This window comes from Heteronotia binoei, chromosome 5, assembly GCF_032191835.1.
Source record: "Heteronotia binoei isolate CCM8104 ecotype False Entrance Well chromosome 5, APGP_CSIRO_Hbin_v1, whole genome shotgun sequence".
Lineage (NCBI taxonomy): Eukaryota > Metazoa > Chordata > Lepidosauria > Squamata > Gekkonidae > Heteronotia > Heteronotia binoei.
The window spans coordinates 84,124,643-84,151,947 of NC_083227.1; the positions used below are offsets into that span (position 1 = coordinate 84,124,643).

Genomic DNA, 27,305 nt, shown 5'->3' on the forward strand with positions numbered 1-27,305 from the left:
TGGCAGGACTCTAAGTACTTAAAAGATCAGCAAATATTTAATAGGTAAAGTGCATCATAGCTAAAGCTGCACCTGTTTGATTCTAATTATCACAGGCAGGGCTTTTTTTGAGCAGGAACGCACAGGAACACAGTTCCAGCTGGCTCAGCATCAGGGGGTGTGGCCTAATATGCAAATGAGTCCCTGCTGGGCTTTTTCTACCAAAAAATCCTGTGTGAAACAATGGTGACATCATGGGATGTGGCCTAATATGCAAATGAGTTCCTGCTGGACTTTTTCTACTCAAAAAAAGCCCTGACCACAGGTATGAACTTCATAGCCCCAAAGACCTGTTAAGGAAAATATTGTTGGAACCTCTTGCCAGATTAAAAAGGCATGCCCACAGAGGGGATATTTGGCCACACTTCATTTCTCTGACAGCCCAGAATCAGTGACAGATCCTGAGAAATATGAAGACTGTGCTTTAGATGGCAGAGGACTGTCCACCACAACCCCATAGAGGACCTTCAGTGGACAGATACCGGTTGTGGATCTTCAGGCAATTTCACAAGGTCTGCTGCTCCAAGGGGAGGGGAAAGTACTCAGCACAACTCAGTGTGCCAGGCTCCAGTGAGGAGCAAAGGAAAACAACAAGGCTTGCTCAGAGGAAGGTCTGGCTGCTTTCTGAAAAGAAAAGCAGTTTTAGGATAAGATGATTCTGAGTGGAGAAGCAGTATGGCGGAATAAGAGGGACATCAAATGGATATAATACCATAGAGTCTGCCCTCAAAAGCTGCCATTTTCTCTGGGGGAACTGATCTCTGTAGTCTGAAGACCTACTATAATCCAGGCCCCATCTGAAGATTGGCAACCCTCAGTGAAGGGGACTTTGACTCTTGAAAGCTCCTACCCTGAAAATCTTGTTGGTCTCTAAGGTTCTACTGGACTTGAATCCAGCTGTTCTGTTGCAGACCAGCATGGCTACCCTCTGAAACTATCTAGGTCATTCAGGTTGCTCCAACCAGATAAGCACTGTCACAGCCCCTTGATCATAAGATAAACTTACGAGAGGGAGAGGGTGAGGTGGAACCTCTGGCGCAATCCTCTGAACATGATGAAAGATTTGGGGGGGAAGGAACGTGTGGATACTTCGCAGTAAGGCTTTTCAAAGCCCCCTGGTGGGCACTGGCACAGGAAACCACCATCTGCAGAGTTGGTACAGGTGCCTCCATTCCTGCACACACCAGGGACACAGCGGCTTGTCCGGCTGTCCACTTCACAATTGTCACCTGTTAGAAAAGAGTAGGAAACAACAGGTTTGGGGGCAGGGGCTCCTGGATATAGAAGAGACAAACTGCATAGAGGATATCAGACTGCAACTCCTGACCTGAATACTGACATGAGAGGGAGATAGCATGGTTTATCCATATTTTAGGGAGCCCCATGGTGCAGGGTGGTAAGCTTCAGTACTGCAATTTAAGCTCTGCTCAAAACCTGAATTTGATCCTGGCAGAAGCTGGGTTCAGGTAGCTGGCTCAAGGCTGACTCAGCCTTCCATCCTTCCAAGGTTGGTAAAATGAGTATCCAGCTTGCTGGGGGTATAGTGTATATGACTGGGGAAGGCAATAGCAAACCACCTCGTAAAAAAGAAAGTCTGCCAAGAAAATGTAATGAAGTGACATCACCCTAAGGTTCAGTAATTACTAAGTGCTTGCAGAGAGGACTACCTTTAACTTTACCTTTTTATCCATATTTTCCATCCATACTTTCAACCATGTTTGTAGGGCTGCAGTAAGGCCTCCAGCTTCCCTCAACCTGATACACTCTTCTGTTTAATCATGTTCTACAACAAACATCTTACTCTACCCTTGTTCCAGAAACCATATTCTATAGGGTAGATACATAGCCCAAATTTGCCTAAATATATACAAAGGAAGCCCATGAAAACCCCAAATAAGTCCCTTCCTATATGTTCCATATTTATCTTCAGGTGCTGTTCAGTCATCCCAAAAATGTTTTAGTCTCCTTGAGAGGTGATACTGAAGAGATCAATTGCTCTAAATTTAAGGCAAATAATTTCCTCAGTCTCAGAGCCTGACCTCACCCAAAGCTGCCTTCCTACAAAAAAAAGGATACTGTGCCAAGAGCTAGCTTGCAGCCAGTTTCTGAAGGGGATCCAGTGTCATCAGATGTCTCACCTACACAATACTGCTTCACATCCCATCCTTATCCTTCATGGAGAACCAGCTATGAACCACCCAAGTGCCCTAGAGTCTGTAGAACACGGCCCACAACTTAGAGAGACGTGAAGAACAGAGCCCCTCTGGGGCTTTGGTCTTCCCAGCCACTGACATTAAAAGAAGAATCCCTTTCCCCAGAATTGGAACTTGTGCTTATATTCCTGTGACATTTCTAACAGCAGGGCTGAAATGCCTACAGAAGAATGTCAAATTATCTATGTGCTCATCTCACCCCCTCTCTTAGGGAATATTTCCCTCAGATATGTTTTTCTGGAGGAGAAGGCAGGTTCTCTGATTGAAAAGTAGAGAGTCAGTATCATGATACAATAAATACAGTGAACTTAACTAATACACAAAGACATAGGCAAGGCACTCCTGCTGAAGAATGGCTCGCTGAAATTAAATCTTCAGGATGTTATGATGACTGTACTGAAGCCCACATATGTAGTTCTCTAACAAAGCACCTTAAACTCAACACAGGAGCTTTCTGCAAAAAAGATAAACTATAGCCCTCCCAAATGTCCTATTCGGAGGTATATTCTTTCCAGGATTCAACAAGCTACATTTCAAAGCATATCTGTGAAAATTGCTTCGGACATATCCCTGTATGTCCCTCAGCTCTTCATACATCAAAAGATTAGTTTCCTAACACACACATCTCCAGAGTCCTCCACACCTGGGGAGTAATCATTAGCTGATTAGTGCATGAAATACCAAGGACATCAATCCAGACAGAAATATTCAGCAGGGAATGTGCTTAAGAGTTAGTATAACAATGCACTGGCAGTTTCACTACCATTCTTGCTGACAATGGAAGCCATGTGTAGAGAGAATCCTAAGTGTGGGAGGCTATTCAGTTTCTTTAAAATTGACCAGGTGGGAACCCTAAGAGGTTTCGATGGCTGAAAACTCATGATTTCATTTTTACAGTGAACATACATACATAACTTGCAGCTTCCTGGCTTTTATTACTGTTGATGATTATCAGTTTGCTTTATGGAATATCTTCCAGAAAATATCTGTATCACTCACCCCCCGCCCCATAAAGTCTGTCAGGCTTATAAACATCCACTCATCCAGTGACCTGTGGCAAGGAAAATCACCTCCTGGTATCTAGCTAGGCTAATAGTAATAGGTCTTGTAGGGCATCACATGTGGCTTTTTGTGCAACCCCACAATATGGTAATCAATGGCGACACATATTTTGGGAGGGTGGGATCACACTTGTGACACCATAAAAACTAACAAGATTTTATTCCAGTATATAGACTAGAGCCCACTCATTCAGAAGCTTGTGATGGGTCCTCATTAGACAAACCTATATATTATGAAGATAATAGCTGTAACCAGCAAGGCCATGAAATGCTTGTTTTATAATTGCATGCATCAAATAGATAATTCTGAACTTGGCATAGACAGCTTCAAGAGGGAGCAGATGTCCATCAGTGGCTATTAGCCACAAAGTATAGAGGGAACTTTATGTTAGGGGCAGTAATGTTCTGTATCCTTGGTGCTTGGGGGGCAACAGTAGGAGGGTTTCTGGAGTTCTGGCTCTGCTACTGAGCCTCCTGATAGCACCTGGGTTTTGGCCACTGTGTGACACAAAGTAATGGACCACTGGCCCAATCCAACATGGCTTCTCTTATGTTCTTATGTTCAGGACTCAGTGTCATGCCATGTGGCCAGTGACAGAAGAGGAGATATTTATATAAAAGATCCAAAAAGTTAAAAAGGGAGGTTAACTCCCCAGTGATGAAGCAATATGTGTACCTGCTCTCACAATGGATCTTTTAAAAAATAATGCTGACAGAGATCTCATGAGATCTCAGTCAGAAGTTGCTAGCAGGAATAAGGAGCAGTCATGGGAAAGGGGAGAAAGTGGTGGCAGGAAGTGTGAGGCCACAAAAAGAGAGGATGTGGCAATGAGAAGGAAGGGCAAGATGATGGGGAGAAGAAGAGTTGGCAGCAGTGGGGAAAGTAGGGTTTGCCAGTTCTATGTTGGAAAATACCTGGAGACTTTGGGGGTGGATCCAGGAGAGGGCAGGATTTGGGGAGGGGAGGGGCCTCAGCACAGTACAATGCCATAAAGCCCACCCTTCAAAGCAGCTATTTTCTCTAGGGGAGCTGATCCCTGCCAGCTGGAATCACAGAATCATAGAGTTGGAAGGGCTTCCAGGGTCATCTAGTCCAACCCCCTGCACAATGCAGGAAATTCACAAATGGAGATCAGTTGTAAAAGTGGGAGATCTCCAGGCCCCCACCTGGAGGCTGACAACCCTAGGGAGAAGTAAAGAAAGTGGTGGCAGGGTAAGGAGAAAGGAGCAGGAGGCAGTAATGGGATGAGCAAGATACAGGAAGCAAGGACCAGTAGGGAGATGGGATTCCCCACCCCAACGCCATCCTCATGGGTCTTCTACTTGTGTGTGTTTATTGGTGCGTTCCTATGCATACATCTGATGGCAGGCTCTAGTTCCCAAGTCTATGCTAGAATGAAAATGTCCCACATTTTAAAGGTACCACAAGACTCCTGTTTATTTTCACACATTTACTGTCTCTCATTTCAAGTCCTCTATAAGAAAATGTCATTAACAGCCATATGTCCACTCCTTTTGCTGGCACAAGGCTACCTGAGCACTTATAGTGAGTAAAGACATATCACAGAGTGATTTTGTTCCACTTGTTTTGCTTTTACTGTTATATCCAAAAGAGCTATTGGCTCTATATATATGTTCTAACTGATCCCCACAATCATGGAGGCTATGTGAAGAGACATCAGGACAGGAGGTTGACTGTGCCAAGTAGCAATCTTAATGAAGATCTGATGGCTTCCCTGTGCCAAGCAGGAATGTTCTTTTGCTACTCCTGAAAAGTCTCTTGATAATTCTCTTCTTCTCAAGATGAACTTTTCTACAGGCCCTAAAAGGGAGAGATCAGCTCCTATATCTATTGCTGTTTGTCCAGATGGCCACTTGGTGTCACTAACTGCCATTCAGTGCTGTTGGAACTGCAACTTACCACTCTGCACCATGGGGCTGCCTAAAATATGGAACCTTAGCAGAGTTCTCAAGGGTTTATTTGTGTCTTCCTTTTGACACGTTGAACTCTTCACTGTTGATACCAAGACAGGAAATGCCAGGTTTGCTGTAGAGTCTTCTCTGCTGCTTAGAGATATAGGGATGGAGAAAGGGGGTTTCTCTCCCCATTCAGTGCTGTGTCAATGGGTACAGAAGACTATAGCTTTTTTGACATAGCTGAAATGAATTCCTTCAGTACCTTTGTAATTGTTGGCAAGACTACTAGGAGGCCTGGGCAGCATAACAAGCCTTAGTCCAGATACCTCCCTGTTGGTTAAAGTTGCAAGTCCAGCCCTCAGTAATCAACTGGGCAGCAGTGGCTCCTGGAATGTGCTGCAGACGGGAAACATCCTTATCTCCATCACTCACAGCATTGAAGCATTAAGGGAAAGACAGCCCCTTACTGTTAGTAATGGGAAGCAGCAATGAAACTACTGCTGCTGTACCCACCCCAGGAAGTACCACTGCAGTTGATAGAGCACATCACCCAAATCTGGTAAAACCTTATTTGGGGTGTGTTCCTCCTAGCTTCCATAGATCAGATCAGGGATTACTAAAGTATGGCAAAAGGAACTATCTTTGACCAACAGAAGCTGGAAAGCAAATGAAGAGCATTGCTGGATTCACTTCTGCTTAAGAAACAAATACAAGCCAGTGCTGATCTAGCAGCAAAGAGAAATCCAGGAAGCTGTTTCTACCAGCTAAATTACAGCCAGGAAAAACACAATCTTCCAGGTACAAAATACCAATGACTCCCATGTTCCTTTTGCATGTAGTCTCTGTAGCCAGAGGAAGTGAGCTCTTTGGGGGCCAAGTATGGAGATGCATGGCTGGGGTTTAAGGAGCACTAGGACAATTTAATTTGCTGAATGATGTCCAGGAGGGGTGTTCATTCTGCTAGAATGAAAGCTGGGGATGATGCACTGCTAATCAGGACACCAATAAAACTGAGAAACAAAAAACAGAGACTGCTGCAAATCAGATCCCTCATCCTACAACCTACTTGACAATTGCTGGTCATGGCAGACAACAATTGTTAAGGGGAGGGGTGTGAAGAGTAATAGAGTGGTAGCCCTGAAGAAACCCATCCTTTATTTATTCGAGAAAGATAGACCAAATATCACGTACTTAATGCCTGTCTCAGACATAAGAATCATTCAGCCTTTTTGTTTCCAGCTATGGAGGCTTATAATAACTACCCCTACCCCCTTTCTTAAATTCCATAAACTAGTTATTCCAAATTTAAATTCCAAGGAGCACCAATGGTGGTGGGAGTTCACTTGTAGAATGGCCTTACCCTAAGCTTCACGTAACACCTACCTTAATTTCCTTTAGGTGCAAGGTTCAAATGTTTCTTTTGACTCAGGATGTTAAGAAGATATTGCATTTACTTTACTTTACTTTACTTTACTTTACTTTATTCGATTTATATCCCGCCCTACCCCACCGAGGTGGGCTCAGGGCGGCTTACAACAATAGAAGCTAACAGAGGTCAATTTAAATACGATTAAAATTATACAATAAAATACATAAAAACCTAAAAATACATAAAACTCACATCGATATACACTATGCTACTATTCCTTAAATCAGTCCTTCAAATTTCCAATATTCAGTAATCTGATGTTTAAGATTTAATATTCAGGCATTCTGCTCACAGCTAATTATATGCCAACCGGAAGAGGGTTGTTTTACAGGCCCTGCGAAACTGTTCAAGGTTCCGCAGGGCCCTCACCTCCTCCGGGAGCTGATTCCACCAACAGGGAGCTGCAATCGAGAAGGCCCTGTCCCTGGTCGCTTTCAGACGGGCCTCCTTTGGCCCAGGGATTGTAAGGAGGTTCTGAGACCCCGACCTCAGCACTCTCTGGGGGACATGTGGGGAGAGACGGTCCCTAAGGTAGGCAGGTCCCAGACCATAAAGGGCTTTAAAGGTCATAACCAGCACCTTGTACCGAACTCGGTATGTTATCGGCAGCCAGTGCAGTCCCCGAAGTCCCGGCTGGATGTGCTCCCGTCTAGGGAGCCCTAACAACAGCCAGGCAGCGGCATTCTGCACTAGCTGCAACTTCCGGGTTCGGCACAAGGGCAGCCCCATGTAGAGGGCATTGCAGTAATCCAGCCTCGAGGTGACCGTTGCATGGATCACTGTTGCCAGGTCGTCGCCCTCCAGGAAAGGGGCCAACTGCCTTGCCCACCTAAGATGAAAAAATGCGGACTTGGCAGTGGCTGCTATCTAGGCCTCCATAGTTAGGATAGGCTCCAGTAGCACCCCCAGGCTCCTAACCCTGTGCGCCGCTGACAGAGGCACACCGTCGAGGGCCGGTAAGGGAATCTCCCTCCCCGGACCACGGCGACCCAGGCAAAGGACCTCTGTCTTCGTCGGATTTAGCTTCATTTATATCTCACCCTCAGAGTGGTCACAATCTCCTCTCCCCCCCCCAACAACAGACACCCTGTGAGGTAGGTGGGGCTGAGAGAACTTTTTACAGCAGCTGCCCTTTCAAAGACAACTCCTGTGAAAGCTATGGCTGACCCAAGGCCATTCCAGCTGGTGCAAGTGGAGGCGTGGGGAATCAAACCTGGTTCTCCCAGATAAGAGTCCACTCACTTAACTACTGGCTCCCAATGTTAATTGATGGGTGCTTCTTTTAAATCTGTTTTTATGGTCTACTTCTGGCCTGAGACTATTATATGAATATCATTTTGTATGGCTGAATGTTATTTTATGTTTTTTTGGGTACCTTGGCTATTTTTGTGTGTTGTTTTTATGTTGTTATATGTAGTTATATGATTTCATTGTACCATTTTAGTTTGTGTCCCACATTGACCAGGTCTCTGGTGAGGCAGCATAGATTTTCTGAATAAATAATAACATTACAAGCAGAAGAATCATGCTAAATAGCTAGTTAGATGGAGATCTGACAGAAGGTACCTGTGTCACCTTGGATTGTCAACCTGCAGGTAGGGCCTGGAGATCTCTTGGAATTAAACTGATCTCCAGATGACAGAGATCAGTAGTCTCCTAGAGAAAATGGCTGCTTTGGAGGGTGGCATTATAACCCGCTGAGCTCCCTCCCCAGCATCCACCCCCAACATCTCCAGGAATTTCCCAAGCTGGAGTGGGCAACCCTAGTTTCACCTTCCGTCTATCAGTATCCATTCTGCTTCTGTTTGGTATACTCAGTTTAGCAGATCTGAGAGCACTCATTCTTTGCAATAATTCTTGGAAGAGTGGTGGAAGCTAGTCTCTCTCTCTCTCTCTCCTCTGATTTCTTGCTTTGTTCCTGTCCACTTGAATATGGGAAATGGGGAGATGCCAGAAAGTGACAGGGAAGCAAGCACATTAACCCTTTTCTTAATGTGTGCTCACACTTCAAACACTCAGGGTTAATTGCCATTGACTTTGCTTATCTCTTCACCAGCCAGGCAAAGAGGCCTGCCTCTTTCACTCCTGTCAGCCACAATCTCCATGGTAGGGGGGGGGGGGGAGGCATGCTAGACCGCAGAAGCCAATAACATATTCTGTAGCCTTTTTATAAATCGGCAGCTTCTGGCTCTGTTTTTCTTGCTTCTCTGTCCAGTGAACATGTGACCCATCCAGTAGGCCAAAGCCACATGGGTTTGCTGTGGACAGGGACATGTTAATAGCTGTCTCAGCAGCATGAATAATCTGTATTTGACTCTATATTAAGGACCTGCTGTGCCCTGCTTGTGAAAACACTAATGCCACAGCTGAATGCCCGTTTCTGTAGAAAGATCCAGGTGGGCAGCTGTGTTGGTCTGAAGCAATAGAACAAAGTAGGAGTCCAGTAGCACCTTTAAGACCACCAGCTATATGTAGCTCTGTTCACTGTACCTCATTCCTCGTCTGAAGAAGTATGCATGCACACAAAAGCTTACATTCTGATTAAAACTTTGTTGGTCTTAAAAGTGCTATTGTTTCTGTAGAAGTAAGTCCCACTGAATTCAGTTGGCCTTACTCCAGAGTAAACACACTTGAACTTAGATAGTAATTCTTTGCTCTGTTAGAATTATAGAACCATGGAATCATAGAGTTGGAAGGGACCTCCAGGGTCATGTAGTGTCCAACCCCCTACACAATTAGGGTTCCCAATCCCCCCGCTTTAGCGGGAGACTTCTGGGTTCCCAGCTTAATCTCCCGGTCTTCAAAAATTGAGAAGCGCGGGGGGGGGGGTGGGGGGGGAGGGGGGGAGAACATACCTATAGAGCTCCTGTTGTAGAGCTCCTGAGCAGTTTGTAAAATCCCTGTCGCTTTAAGGCTGGGCAGGAAGGAGGAAACAGGAAGGGCTTCGGAGAACGGCCCCTCCCTTCTTTGCTTTCGTTTTCTCAGCAGGCACAGTTCTCCGGAAGAAGACCAAGTAAGTATTTGTGTGTGTGTGAGAGAGGGAGGGGGATTCCCTGGTATGGAGGCCCTCCCTCCCTTTAGAAAGTGTGTGTGGGGGGAGGGAAATGTCTACTGGGCACTCTATTATTCCCTATGGAGAATGATTCCCATAGGGAATAATAGGGAATTGATCCGTGGGTATTGGGGGCCCTGGGGGGGCTATTTTTTGAGGTAGAGGCACCAGATTTTTAGTATAGCATCTAGTGCCTCTCCCCAAAATACCCCCCAAGTTTCAAAACGATTGGACCAGAGGGTCCAATTCTATGAGCCCCAAAAGATGGTGCCCCTATCCTTAATTATTTCCTATGGAAGAAAGGCATTTGAAAAGGTGTGCTGCCCCTTTAAATGTGATGGCCAGAACTCCCTTGGAGTTCAATTATGCTTGTCACACCCTTGTTCCTGGCCCCACCCCCAGTGTCTCCTGGCTCCACCCCCAAAGTCTCCTGGCTCCGCCCCCAAAGTCCCCAGATTTTTCTTTAATTGGACTTGGCAACCCTATACACAATTCAGGAAATTCACAAATACCTCTCCCCACACACTCTGCCTGCTCCAGGTCCAGAAGAAGGCAAAAAGAAACCCTCCAGGATCCCTAGCAAAACTGGCCTGGAGAAAAATTTCTGCCTGTTCTCAAAGTGGTGAACAGCATTTCCCTTGGGTTTAAGAAAGGGCCATGATAATCAAGCACTGATGCAACCCTTCCTGTCCTCCTCCTATGATCTGCCTAAATTCACAGCCTCAGTATTGCTGTCAGTTGGCCATTTAGCCTCTGTTTAAAATCCTCCTGTTGTGATCCTAGGCTTAGTGAGGCTTACAGGCTCCAGAGAAGCCTGTGTAGGAGTTGAAAGTGGGCCTACATCTCCCAGGATCCCATCTGTTCTGATTTGATGAAAGCAGTTTTGGAGGGAAAACTGGCCCAGAAGAAGGTGGAACCTGGGAGGACAGCATAAAAGGCCACACCACAGACAAGGTGTGTTCTCTCTGGAAAAGGCTGCAAGACAGAAGGCAGGAGGAGGGAATTCCTCATCCAAGGAGGGTGAGTGAGTCTATTGAGATTCGAAGAAGGGAACATTTAGGTCAGGAATGTCAAACTCATTTTGCTATGAGGGCCGAATCTGCCATAAATGAAACCTTGTTGGGCGGGGCCAGGCCATGTCAGGCCGGGCCTTGTGTGTACCTATTTAAGATTAGGTAGCAGAGATATAAACTTTATAAATGACACAGACAAACACAGTTAAAGATTTTTTTAAAAAAACTTAAAACATACTTAAAACTTTAGCACTTACTGGCCTTAAAGGTGCTTTCCTTGTATTTCTCCAGTGGGATCCAGGGAACTGGATAAAGGAAGCTCCGGCTCTTTTCTTCCTTCCCCAGGTGACCAAGGGGGGGAGCCTCAGCCAATAGAAGGAAGAAAGGCTTGGCTCAGTAGCTCTGCTGCATGATTAAGAGAGCTTTGCCAAGCAAGTTCTGCCTCCCCACTTCCTCCCTTAGGGAGGTTCTTCTACCAGTGGAGAAAATAGAGGTTTTGCTCTGTAGCTCCTGTGTGATCAAGCAAGCCTTGCAAAGCAAGCTGTAATGCAGAAGGAAGCAAGAGAGAGGGAGAAGGAAGCTGATGACAGCCAGTCACTCAGGGGCCCGATAGGAGCCCTCCGGGGGCCTGAATTGGCCCCCAGGCCACATATTTGACACCCCTAATATAGGTAGCTGTGTGTGTGGGGGGGGGGGTTGTACCAGCCTTTACTGTGTTTGTTTATTAAGTGTTGAACTAAAAAGTTTTATAACCCACTTGTTGTTTTTGAGCACTTACAATAAACTGTTGTTATTGTTAAACTGCCTGGGTCCTCATGTCTCTTTGGTCATGGTTAAAAGGTTCTTTCTAATAAGGAAGATACAGGGGTGCTCTGGGCCCTCCCATACAGACCCTTATCAGAGTGGTGGAGCCAGTGGAGGTGCTCCCTGCTCCCCTCCAAAAAAGGAGAGCCCATCACATCCCGAGGAAGCCTGTTCCACTGAGGAACTGCTCTAACAGAAAGTTTTCCTAATGTTGAGCCACAAACTCTTCAGATTTAATTTCAACCCATTGGTTCTGGTCGGACCTTTTGGGGCAACAGCTCAGATGCTTAAAGTTCTAACCAGCTGAACTGTGCATGGACTGCAGTTCAATGAATGCTTACTTGGCAATAGGTTCCAGGGGGGTTACTTCTAAGTAAATATACTTGACTGAAGCTGCACAGTAATGTTATTATTTCTCCCCCTTTCAACACTTTATCAAAGAGATTTCTGTCTTATTCTTTCTCCACAGAACTCAAGATGGCCTTGCAGAGGGTTACATCTATTCATTCCTACAATAACCTGGTAAAGAAGGCTGGGCTGAAAGCACAAAATGTTTGGCTTGGACTTGGGAGATCTGGATTCAAATCTTAGCTCAGCCATGAAACTCTCAGCCTCATCTTGAACCAGTTGTGGTTTCCCAGCCAAAAAACTGCGCAGGATTTTCATAAGGATGTCTTGGGAAGCCAGTTAAGTTAATAGATGGAGTGGGATGAAGTGGAGATTTAACCAAGATTATCCACTGAACAGGTGGAGCAGGGGGTTGAATTCAAATTTCCCACATGCAACACTATAGCTACTATATCACACTCTTTCTCAAATTTCTGATCTCACCCTTTTTTTTTATCCAGAGATCCAAAACACTAAAGTTATAAGAATGAATTCGAGGTAATCAAGCATCAGAGCAGCATTCACAGTTCTACCAGACCCTGAACACAATCTTGCTGGCAAAAATTAAAATAATAGTTCTCCTTGCACTTGCATTCCTCTTGTGATAAGACTTTAGAACTAGAATAGTACACAGCATCTAGACTGGGTTTCCATTTTGGAAACCAGCAGCTTGAGATAATTTAATAATTCCTCCTAACCATGTTCACTGGGGAGCATGTCACATTGATTTATGCGGAAAATGCTTCTGTTTAGGATTGTGGTCTGAGGGAGAAAAACAGGTTACAAGAGATACAGAGCTGCTGTCATTCTGTGTATTTTTCTTCTTCTCCTCGCATCATCTGGCTTAACATCAACATGTGACAGGAATCTGGAAACTGTCTCTCATGAAAAGAACCAAACTGTACAAAAAACATCTTCTTGGGGCTGACCCCATAGCAACATAGTCTTGCCTCACAGCACACTCCTAGTGTAAAATCCTTTTTTCTTTTTTGTTGCCTCCTCTTTCTTTTGCGGCTTCTATGCCCAGATGACAGCACTTTGATTTTCCTGAACCTTGTTTCAAGTTTTCTGCCCAGGAGGATTTAAGAATTAAAATGTCTTCCTTTTTTTGTGATTGTTTAAAAGCAAATCTCCCCCTCACACCTCCTGAAATCATCTGGTATTGGTCACTGCATGACTTTGAGTTGTGCATTGCCCTGCCTTCAGCTCACATCATTCACTGTCAGCAGCAGGCACAGGGCGTGAAAAATGCCAAGCCAGGGAGCTCTTGCCTTCAACTCTGGCAGGGAATGCCAGTCGGCTGAGAAGAATCCAATTGAAGCAGCCCGTTCCCCACCTTCCCTGCCTGCTATTAAAAGGTTTGTGTCCTGAGAGGATTCTGAAAAGGCTGGATTGGACTGCTGCTGTCATCAGTGCCACAGGACACAGCCAAGTAGGACACAGCCAAGGAGGACTTGAGAATGTTTCTTCTGTCCATTGTTTTATCCAGTTTTTGTTTGTTTGTAAAACAAGGGGTGGGGGGAGGTGTCAGTACTCTTATATAAAGTTGGGCCAATTTCCAACAATTCCCCCTTTCCTTTACAGATCCCTCACTCGGCTGTTCCTGAGAGACCTCTCTGTCTTTGTCTAGCTGAGTGTGCTGAGCTGGCACACAAAGGATGCTTTCACACTGCACTTAGTGATGTGTTTTGCAACTGGATTTTTGCTATTCTTACACAGTAATGATCCAGTTGCAAAACACATTCTTTAGTGTCATTTGAACACGCTCAAAGATCAGAACTTGAATGAGCCGCCCCACCAGGTGCTGGTACTCAGTACTGGTAAATAGTGTCACAAAAAAGGCCCTGGTTTTAGTCTTCCTAGAAACCACCTAAGGAGAGGACAGCCCTTCCCCTACCTACTGAGAGACATGTAGGGTTGCCAGGTCCCCCCTGGCCACTGGTAGGGGATTGGGGGAAGGGTTTTTTTTTGCCAAGTCCAGTTTAGGAAACTTCTGGAAACTTGAGGGTGGAGGCTGGGGAGGACAGGGACCTCAGTGGGGTACAATGCCACAGACTGCATTCTCCAAAGCATGTATTTATTCTAGGGGAACTACCGGTAATCTCTGTAATCTGGAGATGAACTATAATTCTGGGGAATCAGCAGGTCTTACCTGAATGCTGGCATCCCTAGAGACTTGTATGCTCTGAGGGAAGAACCACAGAACAGAAGTCTCTGAACCTATTCAGAGGGCTGGGTTTAATCTTTAAAGCATTTAATAGACTGGAACTACATACTTTTGGGGCCACCTCTCCCCTCATGAGCCCTTAAGAGCTCTAGTCTCACCTCAACAAGAGCTGCTTGCAGCCTCCGACCTGAATCTTAGGATGGTTTCAGCCTGTATGCAGGCTGTTTCAGTGCCAGCTCCAGGCCTTTGGAATGGGTTGTCAAGAGAAGTGTGGGGTGCATCATCTCTGGTAATCATCAGGAAATAATGTACCACTGAATTTTTGAAGGAATATTTGGAAATTGTTGCGCTATTGTATTGTTTCCAATCTGTTCCTATTAGTCTTAATAGTCATGCTTTTATCTGTACAGCTGGAAGCCATTTTGAGTGCTTGTCAGAAAAGTGGCACATAGGATTTTAAAATAAATATTTCACTTTCTCACTTCAAACTTTTGCTACAGAAGATACTGGTGTAAGACCAGTATTTCCTTCAACAATCAATGGGCTGTAGCCAATGGTCTGCAAGTAGAACAAAGTTAATGGACTTAAAGATCACTGACTATATCTTTCCCTCCCCACCTTGCTCTGGTACATTGAGACCCCTAGAATTGTATCCCTCAAGGTCAGGGAAACTTCACAAGTCTGAGGACAGTGTCCTGTGTGAGGGGAAATCAGTAAAACTGGCCACTCCACTCCTGCCAATGAAAATGCCTTTCTGAGCATAGGAAACAAGGTTTGGATTCAACCTATAATGTGTAACGCGGCCATGAAAATACTTCATTATCACTGACAACAAAGGCAATTCTGATGCCCATATATCTAGCAGTCTCCCCATTCCACTGCTGCGGCAGTTACAGCTGTGCTTCTCAGTCCTGAGCAGACAGTTTCTGAAATCAAGAAGCAAAACAGTTCCACATGTCCCCAGGGGAAAGTGTGATCATAAAGATTTATAACTCAAAGCATGGCTGGCTGTGCTGCTATCTCCATCACTTCCTTTCTAATCTATCCTGCCTACTCACCCTTACAAAGAAGGCCTCCTGGGAATTTTGGAACAGTGGTCTGTCCAGAAAGTATTTCCACTACCTCTGCAAAGCAGCCTAAGCATGGGACATGTTACCTGCTAACCATGGTACCTGCTAACCATCACAACGTTTTTTTTCTGACTGGGTCCCCATTAGGGTTGCCAGATCCAATTCAAGAAATATCTGGGGACTTTGGAGGTGGAGCCAGGAGACTGGGGGTGGAGCCAGGAGCAAGGGTGTGACAAGCATGATTGAACTCCAAAGGGAGTTCTGACCATCACATGGAAAGGGACTATACACCTTTTAAATGCTTTCCCTACATTGGAAATAATGAAGGATAGGGGCTCCTTCTTTGGGGGCTCATAGAATTGGACCCCCTGATCCAACCTTTTTGAGACTTGGAGGGTGTTCTGAGGAGAGGCACTGGATGCTATACTGAAAATGTGGTGCCTCTACCTCAAAATCCAGCTCCCCCCCCCCGAGCCCCAGATACCCGCAGATCAATTCTCCATTATACCCTATGGGAATAATGGAGTGCCCAGCAGACATTTCCCTCCCCCCCCACCCCTGCTTTCTGATGACCCTGAAGTGGGGGGATGGCCTCCAAACTGGGAGATCCCCTGCCCCCAACTGAGTATTGGAAACACTAACCCCTATAAAGCACAGAGTAGCTTTGGCTGGGATCTGAAGAATTTGACAACTTGTTGTGTTACTTTGTGGCCAGAACAAAGTGAAATCCTAACATAATATAGTGCTGTACAAAGATATAAATATCACTGAGCTGGAAAGTGAAAGAAGTGATTAAATTATTCTTAAGGTTAAGCCCAGTGGAGAAAGTAGTCAGTTGTGGGTAGGCATGGAGTACTAGAAAAGAAACTATGGAAGTTCCAGCAAACATATAATCCACTTCTATGTAGATAGATCCAGGTAGGCAGCTGTCTTAGTCTGAAACAATAGAACAAAGTTGGAGTCCAGGAGCACTTCATTGGTCTTAAAGGTGCTACTAGACTCTAACTCTGTTCTATAACCCACTTCTGTTACTGAGTGAGTGAGTGAGTGAGTAAGTTAGTTTGATTTATATGCAAACCTCCCTGCCAAAGCAGGGTGGCTCACAATTCATGATAAAAACTACAGCAATATAAAAACATCAGGTTAAAATGACACTTAGGTGCTATTTCAGTACAATAATAAATAAAAAGGCGGCATTCAAGTAATCTTAACAGGCACCAGCCACATCTATTGGTCTCGATGGTGGCATAGCAGATTTGATGTAATCATTTTGTCAGATTCCATAGTTAACAATCAAACACCAGATGGAATAGCTTGGTCTTACAGGCCTTGTGGAACTGAGCAGGACTTAGATGTATCAGAGTTCAGAAAATACATTTTCAGTCCCATAGAACTTCATAGAATAAGAGCGTAGTTGTACCATAAAAAGGTAAAGGTAGTCCCTTGTGCAAGCACCAGCCATTTCCATCTCTGGGGTGATGTTGCATCATGACGTTTTCACGGCAGACTTTTTTTTTACAGGGTGGTTTGCCATTGCCTTCCCCAGTCATCTACACTTTTCCCCCAGCAAACTAGGTACTCATTTTACTGACTTCGAAAGGATGGAAGGCTGAGTCAACCTTCAGCCGACTACCTGAACACTGCTTCCACAGAGATTGAACTCAGGTCGTGAGTAGGGGTGTGCATTCGGTTCGGCTGAACCAAATCAACCGCTGAATCACCCCTGATTCGGCTGTATACGAAATCGCATACAGCCGAATCCAATTGGGACCCATTATGCAGGAGCAGAGTATGGCTCCCCGTATATTTCCGTATAGATATTCGGAAGTATACGGAAATCAATGGAAAAGGCGGGAAAGGGGCTTCTGCAGCCTCAGGGGAGCTGCTTGCCTCCTTTCTCGCCTTTGGAAGCCTTTTCCCGCCTCTCCCATAGCCTCCCTGGGATCAGGGAGGGGGGAGGGGGAAGAGGAGCCCCAGCAGCCAATCCAAAGCATGCATTTGCAAAATGCTTTGCAAATGCATGCTTTGCAGGGCTGTTGTGTAGCTGATCCCCCAGCCATCAGCAACATTGTTGTTCTTTTGATCTTTTGCTTACTTGGGTATCCAAATAAGCACTGTTGTCTGGCCAATCAGAGAGCAGTGCTATTTTTTGAAACTGCTCTCTGTAGGGCCAGAAAACCTTTTTAAGGAGTCTGCCTGGCTGGACTCCTCCATTGCTGCTGTGTTGGTGTGTGAGAGAGATTGTGCTATGCTGGCCCTTGGCCTCAGCTGCTGCTGCTCTCTCTCAGCCTTACCAGACTTGCCTGGAGTAGAGAAGACGTCTAAGGTAAGGCAGTCTTGGGGTTCTTGTTTTTATTTTAGTTGGTAAAAGGACTTTTTAAGACTCAGAGTCCCTTTACTTATCTAGATTTGGGTGGTGGGTAGCTTATTTGGGGTTAGGGTTAGGGGGTTCTGCTGGGGGAGAGGGCCTGGGGTGGGGGGTGGGGTTTGCCAATTTGCCCATATCTTACTTTAGTGAGAGGACTTTTAAAAGTGCAGTGTCCTTTTACTTTTCCTGATTTGGGTGGCTTGGATTTCTTGGGGTTAGGGTGAAGGGGTTTTTTTGGGGGGGGGGGAGGGGTTGATAAAGTTCCTGTATTGTTAAAAGTTAAGTTTTTTACTGTTTTAAAAGGATTCTGTGTTTGATTTGTTGCTATTGTGTTGTGCTGCTGTTGTTCCTTTTCTCTTCTGGTTCTGGTTCTTGGGGGGGGGATGCTGTTTGGCCTAATTTCCATTGTTTAAAAGGCCACTTTTTAACAGTTTGTGTTGGCCTTCTGTTTGGATCTATTCTCTATTGCTGCAGGTTTTGCATCCTCCTGTCCTGTTGTCCCCCTTTTCCTGCTTCTGGTTTTAGGGGCGGGGGGGGGGGGGGCGGTGTTGTTGACTGATTTGGCTTGAGGTTTCTTATTGGTGAAAAGGCCACTTTTTTAACAGTTGAGTTTCTTGGTCTTTTGTTGTCCCTTCTCCTGGTTCTGGTTTTCTTTTGGGGGGAAGCTGGCACCTAGGTGAGAGACCCAGCACCAGCAGGCTTGTGCTTGGCCAGCTCTCCCCATGTTGTTTGGGGCAGGCCTGGAGAGCTGGCATCTGTAGATTGTGTGTTCTGTGGCAAGGAAGCTGGCACCTGGGTGAGAGACCCAGAGCCAGCATGCTTGTTGTGCTTGGCCAGCTCTCTCCGTGTTCTTTGGGGCAGGGCTGGAGAGCTGGCATCTGGGTTTGCTGCAGCCAGGTCTGCAGAGCAGACCTTGAGCAGATTGTGTTTTGTGTGGCAGGGTTCATAGAGTAGATAGAGTGCATTTGGGTCCTATAGAGTGCATTTGGGTCCTATAGAGTGCATTTGGGTCCTATAGAGTGCATTTGGGTCCTATAGAGATTCTCTGGTGTGAAGTTAGGTTTGGCTTTGGGTGCCCCAGGAATTGGACCCCCTGGCCCAATCTTTTTGGGACTTGGGAGGTTTGTAGGGGAGAGTCCCCTGAAGGTTCCCTGCAAATTTGGGGGCTCTCCCTCAAACCCCCTCCCCTCCAGGCGGCTTCAAATATACCCTATTTGCCATTTATTTCAATGGCCCATAGGGTATAATGGGGCTGTATATTCGGAAATAGCCGCGCATCTACCGTATATGCGGCTATTCCGACTACGGAATTCAGAAATATACGGGATTCTGTGTTTTTTCCCCCCGTATATTTCCGAATCCGTGTACTACCGAATTTTTTTTTTTTTGCACATCCCTAGTCGTGAGCAGAGTTTGGATTGCAGTACTGCAGCTTACCACTCTGCGCCACGGGGCTCTCTAAACTGTCCTGCAGTAATTCTTATTCAATTTGACTGTCAAGCATAGGGTATGGGAAGGAGCTGAAGAATCTTGGACTGTGCTTTGTTGCCTAACCAGTATAAGGAGCAGGTGCAAGAATCACATGCACCTCCTTCTCTTCTGCATTCATCATGTTTCTGATGAATAATTGACAGACAGAATGTACTCTGGTAAGATCCAAGTGTACAGAAAAAGTCCCGGAGAACATGATTCTGATTGAATTAAAAGTGTGACATTGTTAATGGGGTGGTGCTACAAGCAATCATTGTGTCTGCTCTTTATGTGTATGTTTGATCAGTGGTATGTGCGAAATGATTATGACGTGCCCAGGCTGTGCAGGCCACCTACTGGCTTCATGGGTTATTCTTTTATATGCCTACTTCCTCTCCCTAACCCATTATTTCAGTCTCCATGCTTCTAAGCTTTTCTCTACCCTCAGCCATACCTCCACTCTTTCACTGGTCTCCACCATTCCAGCCCTTACAGTATATTCTGAAATCTGCAAAAACTCAAGCATTCACTGCAATCAGGAAAAGAAAACACACAAATAAAGCACATTGAGTTTTCCTGAATAAAGAATTTGAGTTGTTTCAGTACAGACTGTGCCTAGTCATGAATAAGGGAGCATCTGAAAACAGAATCCTGGTTTTGTTTGTTTTACCTAGAAAATACCTATGCCTCTAGCTACAGCATACTTTCCTGTTCAGTGAGAATCAAGCCCTTACCTGTGAAATGCTGGCTGCAGATGCAGGTATAACCGCCTTCCTTGCGGGTGCAGACACCTCCATTTTGGCAAGGGTTGGAATAGCAGAGGTTGATCTCCATTTCACAGTAGTCCCCAGTGAAGCCTTGGGGGCAGCGGCATCGCAGGCCTGTAATGGGGTGGATGGGCCGGAAGAGGGTGGAGGGGGAGGCGATGAAGGGAGCCGAGCTGTCAAACTTGAGCACTGAGATGCACTTCATGTAATTCTGGCAAGGTTCACGAAGGCAAACGTTATCATCAAAGGGCAACACCTCCAGCATGGAGACTGAGGTCAGGGTCATGCGCTTCATGTACAGTTGCTCCTGAAGTTCTTCAGAGCTGAAGAAGTGGCCACCACGAGGTGCCATTGCTGAGAAACTGACATTTAACACTTGGCCTCCAACATCTGTGTCATTCTGGATGTTAAAAATGAAGACATCTTCCTTGGGCGTGGCTAGCACTGTGGCCACACCCTCTAAAAAACTGGCTAGGAGTGGTGAGAGGAACCGCTCTTGCCACATGTTTTCTAGACGCACAGTGATGCTGTTGGCTAACATATCCTCAGTGATTACTATGACTCGCAGGACGCACTGGGCTGTAACGCTGTGGATCCCATCTGCAGAGTAGACACAGAAGATGTTAGAACTGAGGTTCTTAAACTGGGATATAACAAGCCTCCACAAATTCAGAAAACAGAAACATTCAACTTCCAAACTTTGTCATTATTTTGCCTATGATGAACCAATTGTTCAGTGTGTGGCTTCATTGTGTGCCCAGGTCACAACTCGCCATAGCTTATCTTCAAGCTATTTCTAGAGTATTCTAAAGTTTGGTTGAGCAGTGATTTAGAGACTCAGGTTAAATGTTTCATCTGGAACAATAAGCTCTGAATAGTTATGTGAATTGACCTAAAAATCGGATTAATAGATCTGTGGTAGTGCAGGTGAGAAGTTCAGCATCTTGCAGCTTGTCCACCACTGTGATGGGATAATGCTTAGTCCATTGGAATGTTCCCTAACTGCTTTCAGACTCTGAAACTTCACTCCTGTTACAGGAATCAGGCAATGTATGGAATTTTGTCTCTATCTAACCCTGATCCTCTTTCCCTCTCTGTCCTTCTCCCTCACCCTCTTTTCCCAGCCTGGCTTCTCTATGGCCACAGTTCTCTTGTTTGTTCTCCTCTGCTGACTTGGTCCTGCTTCAGTAACTCCCCCTCCGGTTCTCCTTTTGCTCCTGCACCGTGTGCTACTTTTGCCTCCTCCCTTTTCTCCTGCCAACAAGGGCTCAACTAAGTCCCTAAACCCCTCTCTTTGCCTTCTCACTTCTCCTCCACTGCTTTCCCTTCATTCCAGTCTCTCCTCACTCTCCTGCACACATAACACTCTCTTTCCCTCCTACTTTCTCTTCTTTGGCTTCTCTATTTGAAGAATTCACACACATTCACAGGTGGGTTCAGTTTGGATAAGACATGGGTGGACACATCTAGTTTAATGGGGATGACTTGAGCAAGGAATTGTTTAACTGCTTGTTTGTTGTTCATTCCCCTATTGTGTGATTTGCTTTACTCAGTTTGCGTTATTTACTGCTTTTATTGCATTCCCCAACTTGGTGTATTTTATTGCACTGCCTTCTAATAAAGCCTTCCTTTCATGTTTTTTTTCTCCGCCTTCTCTCTCTCTGTCTCAGTGTCTGTCTCCACTTTATGCCTTCCCCAGAAACACTGCCCCCAAGGCTATGCTTTTGTATACAAGTATCTAAAGCCTATGCCAAGGCTGAGAGTTTAATGGGTAAAGTCCACACACATGTACCCACCCCCTTACCTTTGATAACAGCTCCTTAAGCTAATGCCGCATCACACTTTAAAAAACATGCATCACTGAGACTGAGGCCTGAAGGTGTAGAGCATCATTCTGCCCAAGTCCATTTTATTTATTTATTTATATTTCTGTTCATTTGTACCCTGCCCCTCTGGCGAAGAATGAATCCACTAAACCAATGTACCCAACTTTTTTTCATGCAGATGTGTCATGAGACACAGGACAAGCAACATGTAAGGGAGGGAATCTTAGCTCTGAATATCCTTGTAGGCAGAGAGATGTGATATAATATGCTGAGCACTGAGGAAGGAGGAAGGAAATGATTAGTGCGCTGTTGCTATTAATTGCTACCTCCCAAGCCTCCAGAGAGTTGGAATGAAGGAAAGAACTGGGCCTTTGCCACTCCTGGCTTGCAGAAAATGTGGCACAAATTTATGCATTTGTAGAATCCTGTGACCCTCAGGCTGACTTGCCTTGGGAAACATCTTTCAACTGTAAGCTATTCAGGGCAGGGAATGCATTTTATTGATTGTCAGCAAGGAACGAAGGAAATGTACAGTGCAGTAGAAATGTTTTACAGTAAGCATAAGTACCATTGCTATTCACCATTGAACAGAAAGCTCCCTCTTCTGACTCTCTAACTCACATGCTGTTTGTCACATGGTCTCTCTCACACACATGCACAGACAAAACCACTCATTTCCCTCAAGATTGCTGGCTATCCTTCATTTCAAGGAATGATATACAAGCCATGTTAGGCACCACATATTCAAGCACAAAGATGAGGAGCAGCACAGAAAACATTATTTAACATGCTCATTTTTAGGAATCTGCTCTGACTGCATGGAAAAAGAGTCACACAAAATTCAAAGACAAAAAAAAGGCAATTGCCCATTGTATTTGTAACCATCATAAGGAAATTTGAAAGTTAGATATTGATTCTATTTCAGAACAATCTCAAAAAGCAAATAATCAGCCAGATGGCTTAGTTCAGCCACTGTGAACTAAGAGCAAAATGTGTCTCCTACACCACACACACTATATCTCTCACCCTTATACTCCTTGGCAACTCACTTAGAATAAGTTGCACATAACCCCTCCATTCTGTACTGTCAATCGCTGAAAGGGATTAGAATTTTCTCTAATATTTAATTGGATCAAGAAAGCATAATGTGTAATTTTGACATATTTTGTACTATGTTTAGATTGCATTTAAATAAGCTATTTTCTTAAGCATGAATTCTAGCATTATAACAAGCAAAATGCAAGGGTATATTTTGAAGTCCTATTTCAGTGACAAATGATACACCTGCGCTTAGAGCAACAACTATGTATTATGTTGGAAGTCTGATATTAGATCTTATGGGTTTTTTTTTTCTTTTAGCCTAAAAAACAGCTGTGGAAGAGGGAACTGGATTGGATCTGCAGTGCAGGGCAAGGAGGAGCTAACTTGACCTCTTTGGACTGTTTCCCTGATGGAAATTAGTTTCTCGAGGTTGCCATCAGTCTCTATAGGAAAAGATTCCACTTTTCATTCTCAAAGGAAAAGGTCAAAATGACACACTCGTCTTTTTGTAGGTTTTAAGTAACAGAAAGAGATTGGAAGCCAGAAAACCAACCCTCAATTTTGGAGAAGGACTGTGTCTCTGTGATAGAGCATCTCCTGTACTCTGTCTTTCTCCCCAATGGGGACCCAAAACAGCTCACATCATTCTGTTCCCCTCCATTTTTTCTTCACAACAATACTGTGAGGTAGAGTAGACTGAGAGAAAGTGAGTGGCCCAAGGTCACCCAATGAGCTTCCATGGCACAAGTGAGGATTTGAACCTGGTTCTCCCAGGTATTAGTCCAGCACTCTAAGCTACTACACCACACTGTAGGGGATGATATGAAAGACTTCTGCCTGAGACCATGAGGAGTTGCTGCCAGTCAGGGCAGATAGTATCACCCTGATGGACCAATTGTCTGATTCATTATAAGTTAGCTTTATGTGTTCATGTACAGCTGGCTCATAATGTTTCACGCCAAGGCCAACCCTGAGCCTCAGCTCTGTCCATCTATGACTTCTGAAGGGATGTGTCTTGGGATATTCCATACAGGGCTGCACCAAGCAACTCAGAGAGACCAACCCCTCCTTTTTTTCCCTGGTTCCTTCCCTCCTAGCTAAGTCCTCCTTATGTCCCCAGCCCTCCATGATAACTGTGAGGGGAAAGCAGCTTCAGCGTGGCATGACTGTGATGGAATGGTCCTCGCCTGGAAAAGAGCTTCTGGAGAATAAGAAGTCAAGTCATTACACTCCAGATGATATGTCTTCACACTCTTTTGTGCTTTATTTATACACATTTCATATTTTTTCCCTGCAGCTGAAAAATGGAAAGATGTGACTGTGGCTATTTATAATCAGAGTGTGTGCGCTCCTTTCAGCTATAACAAAGCACCACAGGATATTCAGCCAGCAGCCCCACCACTGCATTAGCAAGCCCTATCTGCACCTCCAGCTATATGCTCTGTTGTGCAACAGCTAGCATCACTCCCACCACTGTCCATGGGTGGTCAGCTGTGTTAATTATCAGTAATAAATCGAGCAGAGCACTTTTCCTGTGAGCCCATATTGAGGAGGCTTAAGAGTTCCGCTTTACAAAATTGCAGCTTCTGGTTCCTGAAGTCTCAGAGGCTGTGATCAAAGGGTTGCCTTGTGGATTCCACAGGCACAGCTGTCCAGCAGGACTAGCATTCCGTACCCCAACCTACAGCAGCTTCCCACAATGCCCAACTTGCTGCTCTCTGGACTTGGGGAAGCTTCTTTAGCTTTATCCAAAGCATCCTAAGGAGGTGCTGTTAGGGGTGGGGGAAACCATGATGCATTTGTCTCCAGAAGGCTTGGGTGTCTATTCTAGAGCTCACTAAGAGCCAAACTACACACAGCACTGAAGATCCCTTTATGAGCATTTCAACTGCAAAAAAACAACCCTGGGGGCTATATGGATTGGGACAGTGGCACTAGGGGAGGGTAGTTTTAATTATCCCCCCCATACTGTATCCCTGATATTAAATGGTCCTCCCAGGCTACTGTAAACTATGGTAGGGGGTCCTTTCCCCCCTTTTACATCTCAATTATCCATTAGAGGATCCAGTTATAGACTGCCAATATCATAAGCAAGATTCCTTCTAAACTGTGGAGTCCTGTGAGCAAAAATTCTGTTTCATGAGCTACTGGCATTAAAGTTGTGAGTGGGCAATTTGGCTGCTGCATAAATTAGGTTGCTCTGGGCTAAGCTCCTGAGCTAAGACAAAAATGTGTAAGTGAGCTAGCTCGCACTAACTCAGCTTAGAGGGAACACTAATCACAAGGTAACATCACGTGTACCAGTCCAGTATGTATTTGGAATAAATTATGCAAATCACACCCATTGGTATGTTGTAATTTGGATGCTTTATTCTATTAGCACAGTTTGGGTAGTTCAAAATATACTAAGACAGATTCAGGGGAAAGAGAATTTGTCATGTTTTACTCCACCCCACCCCACCCCCGCCATAGAATACTGGAGGCCAATACAGGTATAAAGGAGGAGAGTACAAAGTAAACTGTGAGAGTGAACACATTTCAACAATAGAAAACCATCCAGTAACTACACTGCATGCTACTTTACATGTTACAAGGCAAAATATACATTTCCAATAATGGTACATGCTGTAGGGAGCCTAGGCTAACCAAAAGTTCCCTAGAACACGCACCCATATAAAAAAGGTCTTTAAAAACTTGAGATGTATATATACAAAAATATCAAGCAGTTTTGTAAATTTTGCAGAAATTGTCTTACATACTACAATGTTCTTCTACAATAACCAAGAGGGCTAAAAATGACTATTTGTAAAGAACAAAAATGAAGAACCTTGGGGTTTTATGGCAGTGATCAGAAGATGGCACTAATATTACAGTCCACATTTTGGAATTTATAACTTGATCAGGGACAAGGAGATTCTAACCACATTTATCTTTCCCTTGCTCCAAGCAGTTCATACATAACACTTGTTTATATGTGTGGCTCTCCTTCCCCACAACTCTTAAAGACTGTAATTAGTACTTGGAGTCCTGTAGTTATGATGCTGATAGAAAGTATAAACACACTTAACATATAACTATGAGATGTTTTATGCAGTAAATGTGATTATTCCGAGGAAGTCTCAAGAGCGTGGGCAAAATGTGCTGATCATATCCATGCATTTATTTGGTTGTTTATGTTATGGGCATTACTGGTATTCAAGCAGAGCTAGGGAAGCAAGTACAACGGATGGTTTTTAGAGCTGTAGGTCATTGTTGGAAAACTCACAGAAATTTTATAGTATTGAATAAATAACATATCTTATCGAGATTGCCTGACCAAGCTCTGGGAAGCTCCCTAAACAAGGTTACTGGAAAGCTTTGTATATACTCTCTGTTACGCACTTCCTACCCAATATTTTCTTACTTTTTAGCTTAAGTGAGAAAAACAACAACCCATGCCTTCCTAAAGCTTCAGTATTATATGTGAATGAAGTAACCATCTACTGCTATAGTTGTGAAGGTGACCTGGCCACATAAATTCTGTGTGTTTCCTGCATTAATACCAATCTGTACAGCACCAAAGTTTGGGGCACTTGATGTGAAGGGGAGGCAAGATTCAGAGCAAGAGTCAAAGGCCAATTCTTAGATATAGTTAAGTATGAAAAGAAAGCCAGTATAGTCTGGTGAAGTGAGTTATTGGACTAAGACTAGGAGGGTGAAATATGGGTTCCCAAACTAACCTACTTTGCAGGATTGCTGTGCAGATAAAAAGGGGTAATCCTATATATGCCATCCTGTGCCTGTAGAAGGAAGGGCAGGATACAAATGTTATCTTAAAAGCATCTTTGTTGTAAATTCGTAGACTTCCTAACAACTGTATTAATATTGATGCGGGGTTTTGTTTTTGTTTTAAAGAAAAGGAATTTGTGCCTTTTTAAGTGTTGGCCCTCTGCAGAAAACTCAAAGAAAACTCTGTACCTATAAGCTGCTGTTTTGTCTGGTTCCAAACAACTGGCAAATGTTCAAGGAGAATGTTCCTAGGTTCAAGGAGCCAAACACTCCTCAAGATGAAACCAGTAGCTAGATCCCTCTTGCCACAGTGGTCTTTCTGAAGTGCTTTAGGAGCAGGTACTCCAACAGGTAGCTCAACAGGTACTCCAACAGGTAGCTCATGAGCTACTGGTATCTCATCAACTGCTGCAGATTATTTTATGCAGCCCCCGGAAGACCCAGGAATAGATCTCAAACAGATCTGCTCTAGGTTGCTGGGGTTTTTTTTCTATGCTGTGCTTTTTTATTTTCTGTGCTGCTTAGCTGGTAGCTTCATTTCTGGTGCTCCTCCTAGAGTTGATGTCGAGATTGGATTACTGCAATGCCCTCTACATGGGGCTGCCCTTGTCTCAAACCCAGAAGCTATATAGAACATCTGGACCATTAAGATCTGCTCTATGGAAAACATCTAGCTGGAACAGCAAGACAACATAATTAAGATCATAGCACCTGAAATGTCAATTTCTATGTTTTAAATTGTTTTTATTGTTTTTTTGTTTATTCTATGTCTATACTCTTGTATAGTCATGAGCACGTGAGCCACTCTGAGCCTGCCTCGGTGGGGAGGGTGGGATATAAATTGAATTATATAAATACATAAATAAATATGTTCTGTTTCCAGGACAGAACAAAACTTGTTAACATGCTGGGG

At 44.6% G+C, this 27,305-nt stretch overlaps 1 protein-coding gene across 5 annotated transcripts in view; it reads right to left on the reverse strand.

The window, feature by feature from the left end:
- CELSR3 (cadherin EGF LAG seven-pass G-type receptor 3) overlaps nucleotides 1-27,305 on the reverse strand; it is a 98,242-nt gene that overhangs the window by 50,066 nt on the left and 20,871 nt on the right. For all 5 annotated transcript variants that reach the window (XR_009555440.1, XM_060239715.1, XM_060239713.1 and 2 more), the window contains exons 2-3: nucleotides 19,725-20,357; nucleotides 1,046-1,268 (exon numbers count right to left, since the gene is read on the reverse strand). Coding sequence is in view for 4 of the 5 variants with exons in the window: in XM_060239715.1 (XP_060095698.1) it covers nucleotides 1,046-1,268; nucleotides 19,725-20,357 (856 nt within the window). In the remaining variant the exon portion in view is untranslated. The remainder of the gene's footprint in view (nucleotides 1-1,045; nucleotides 1,269-19,724; nucleotides 20,358-27,305) is intronic.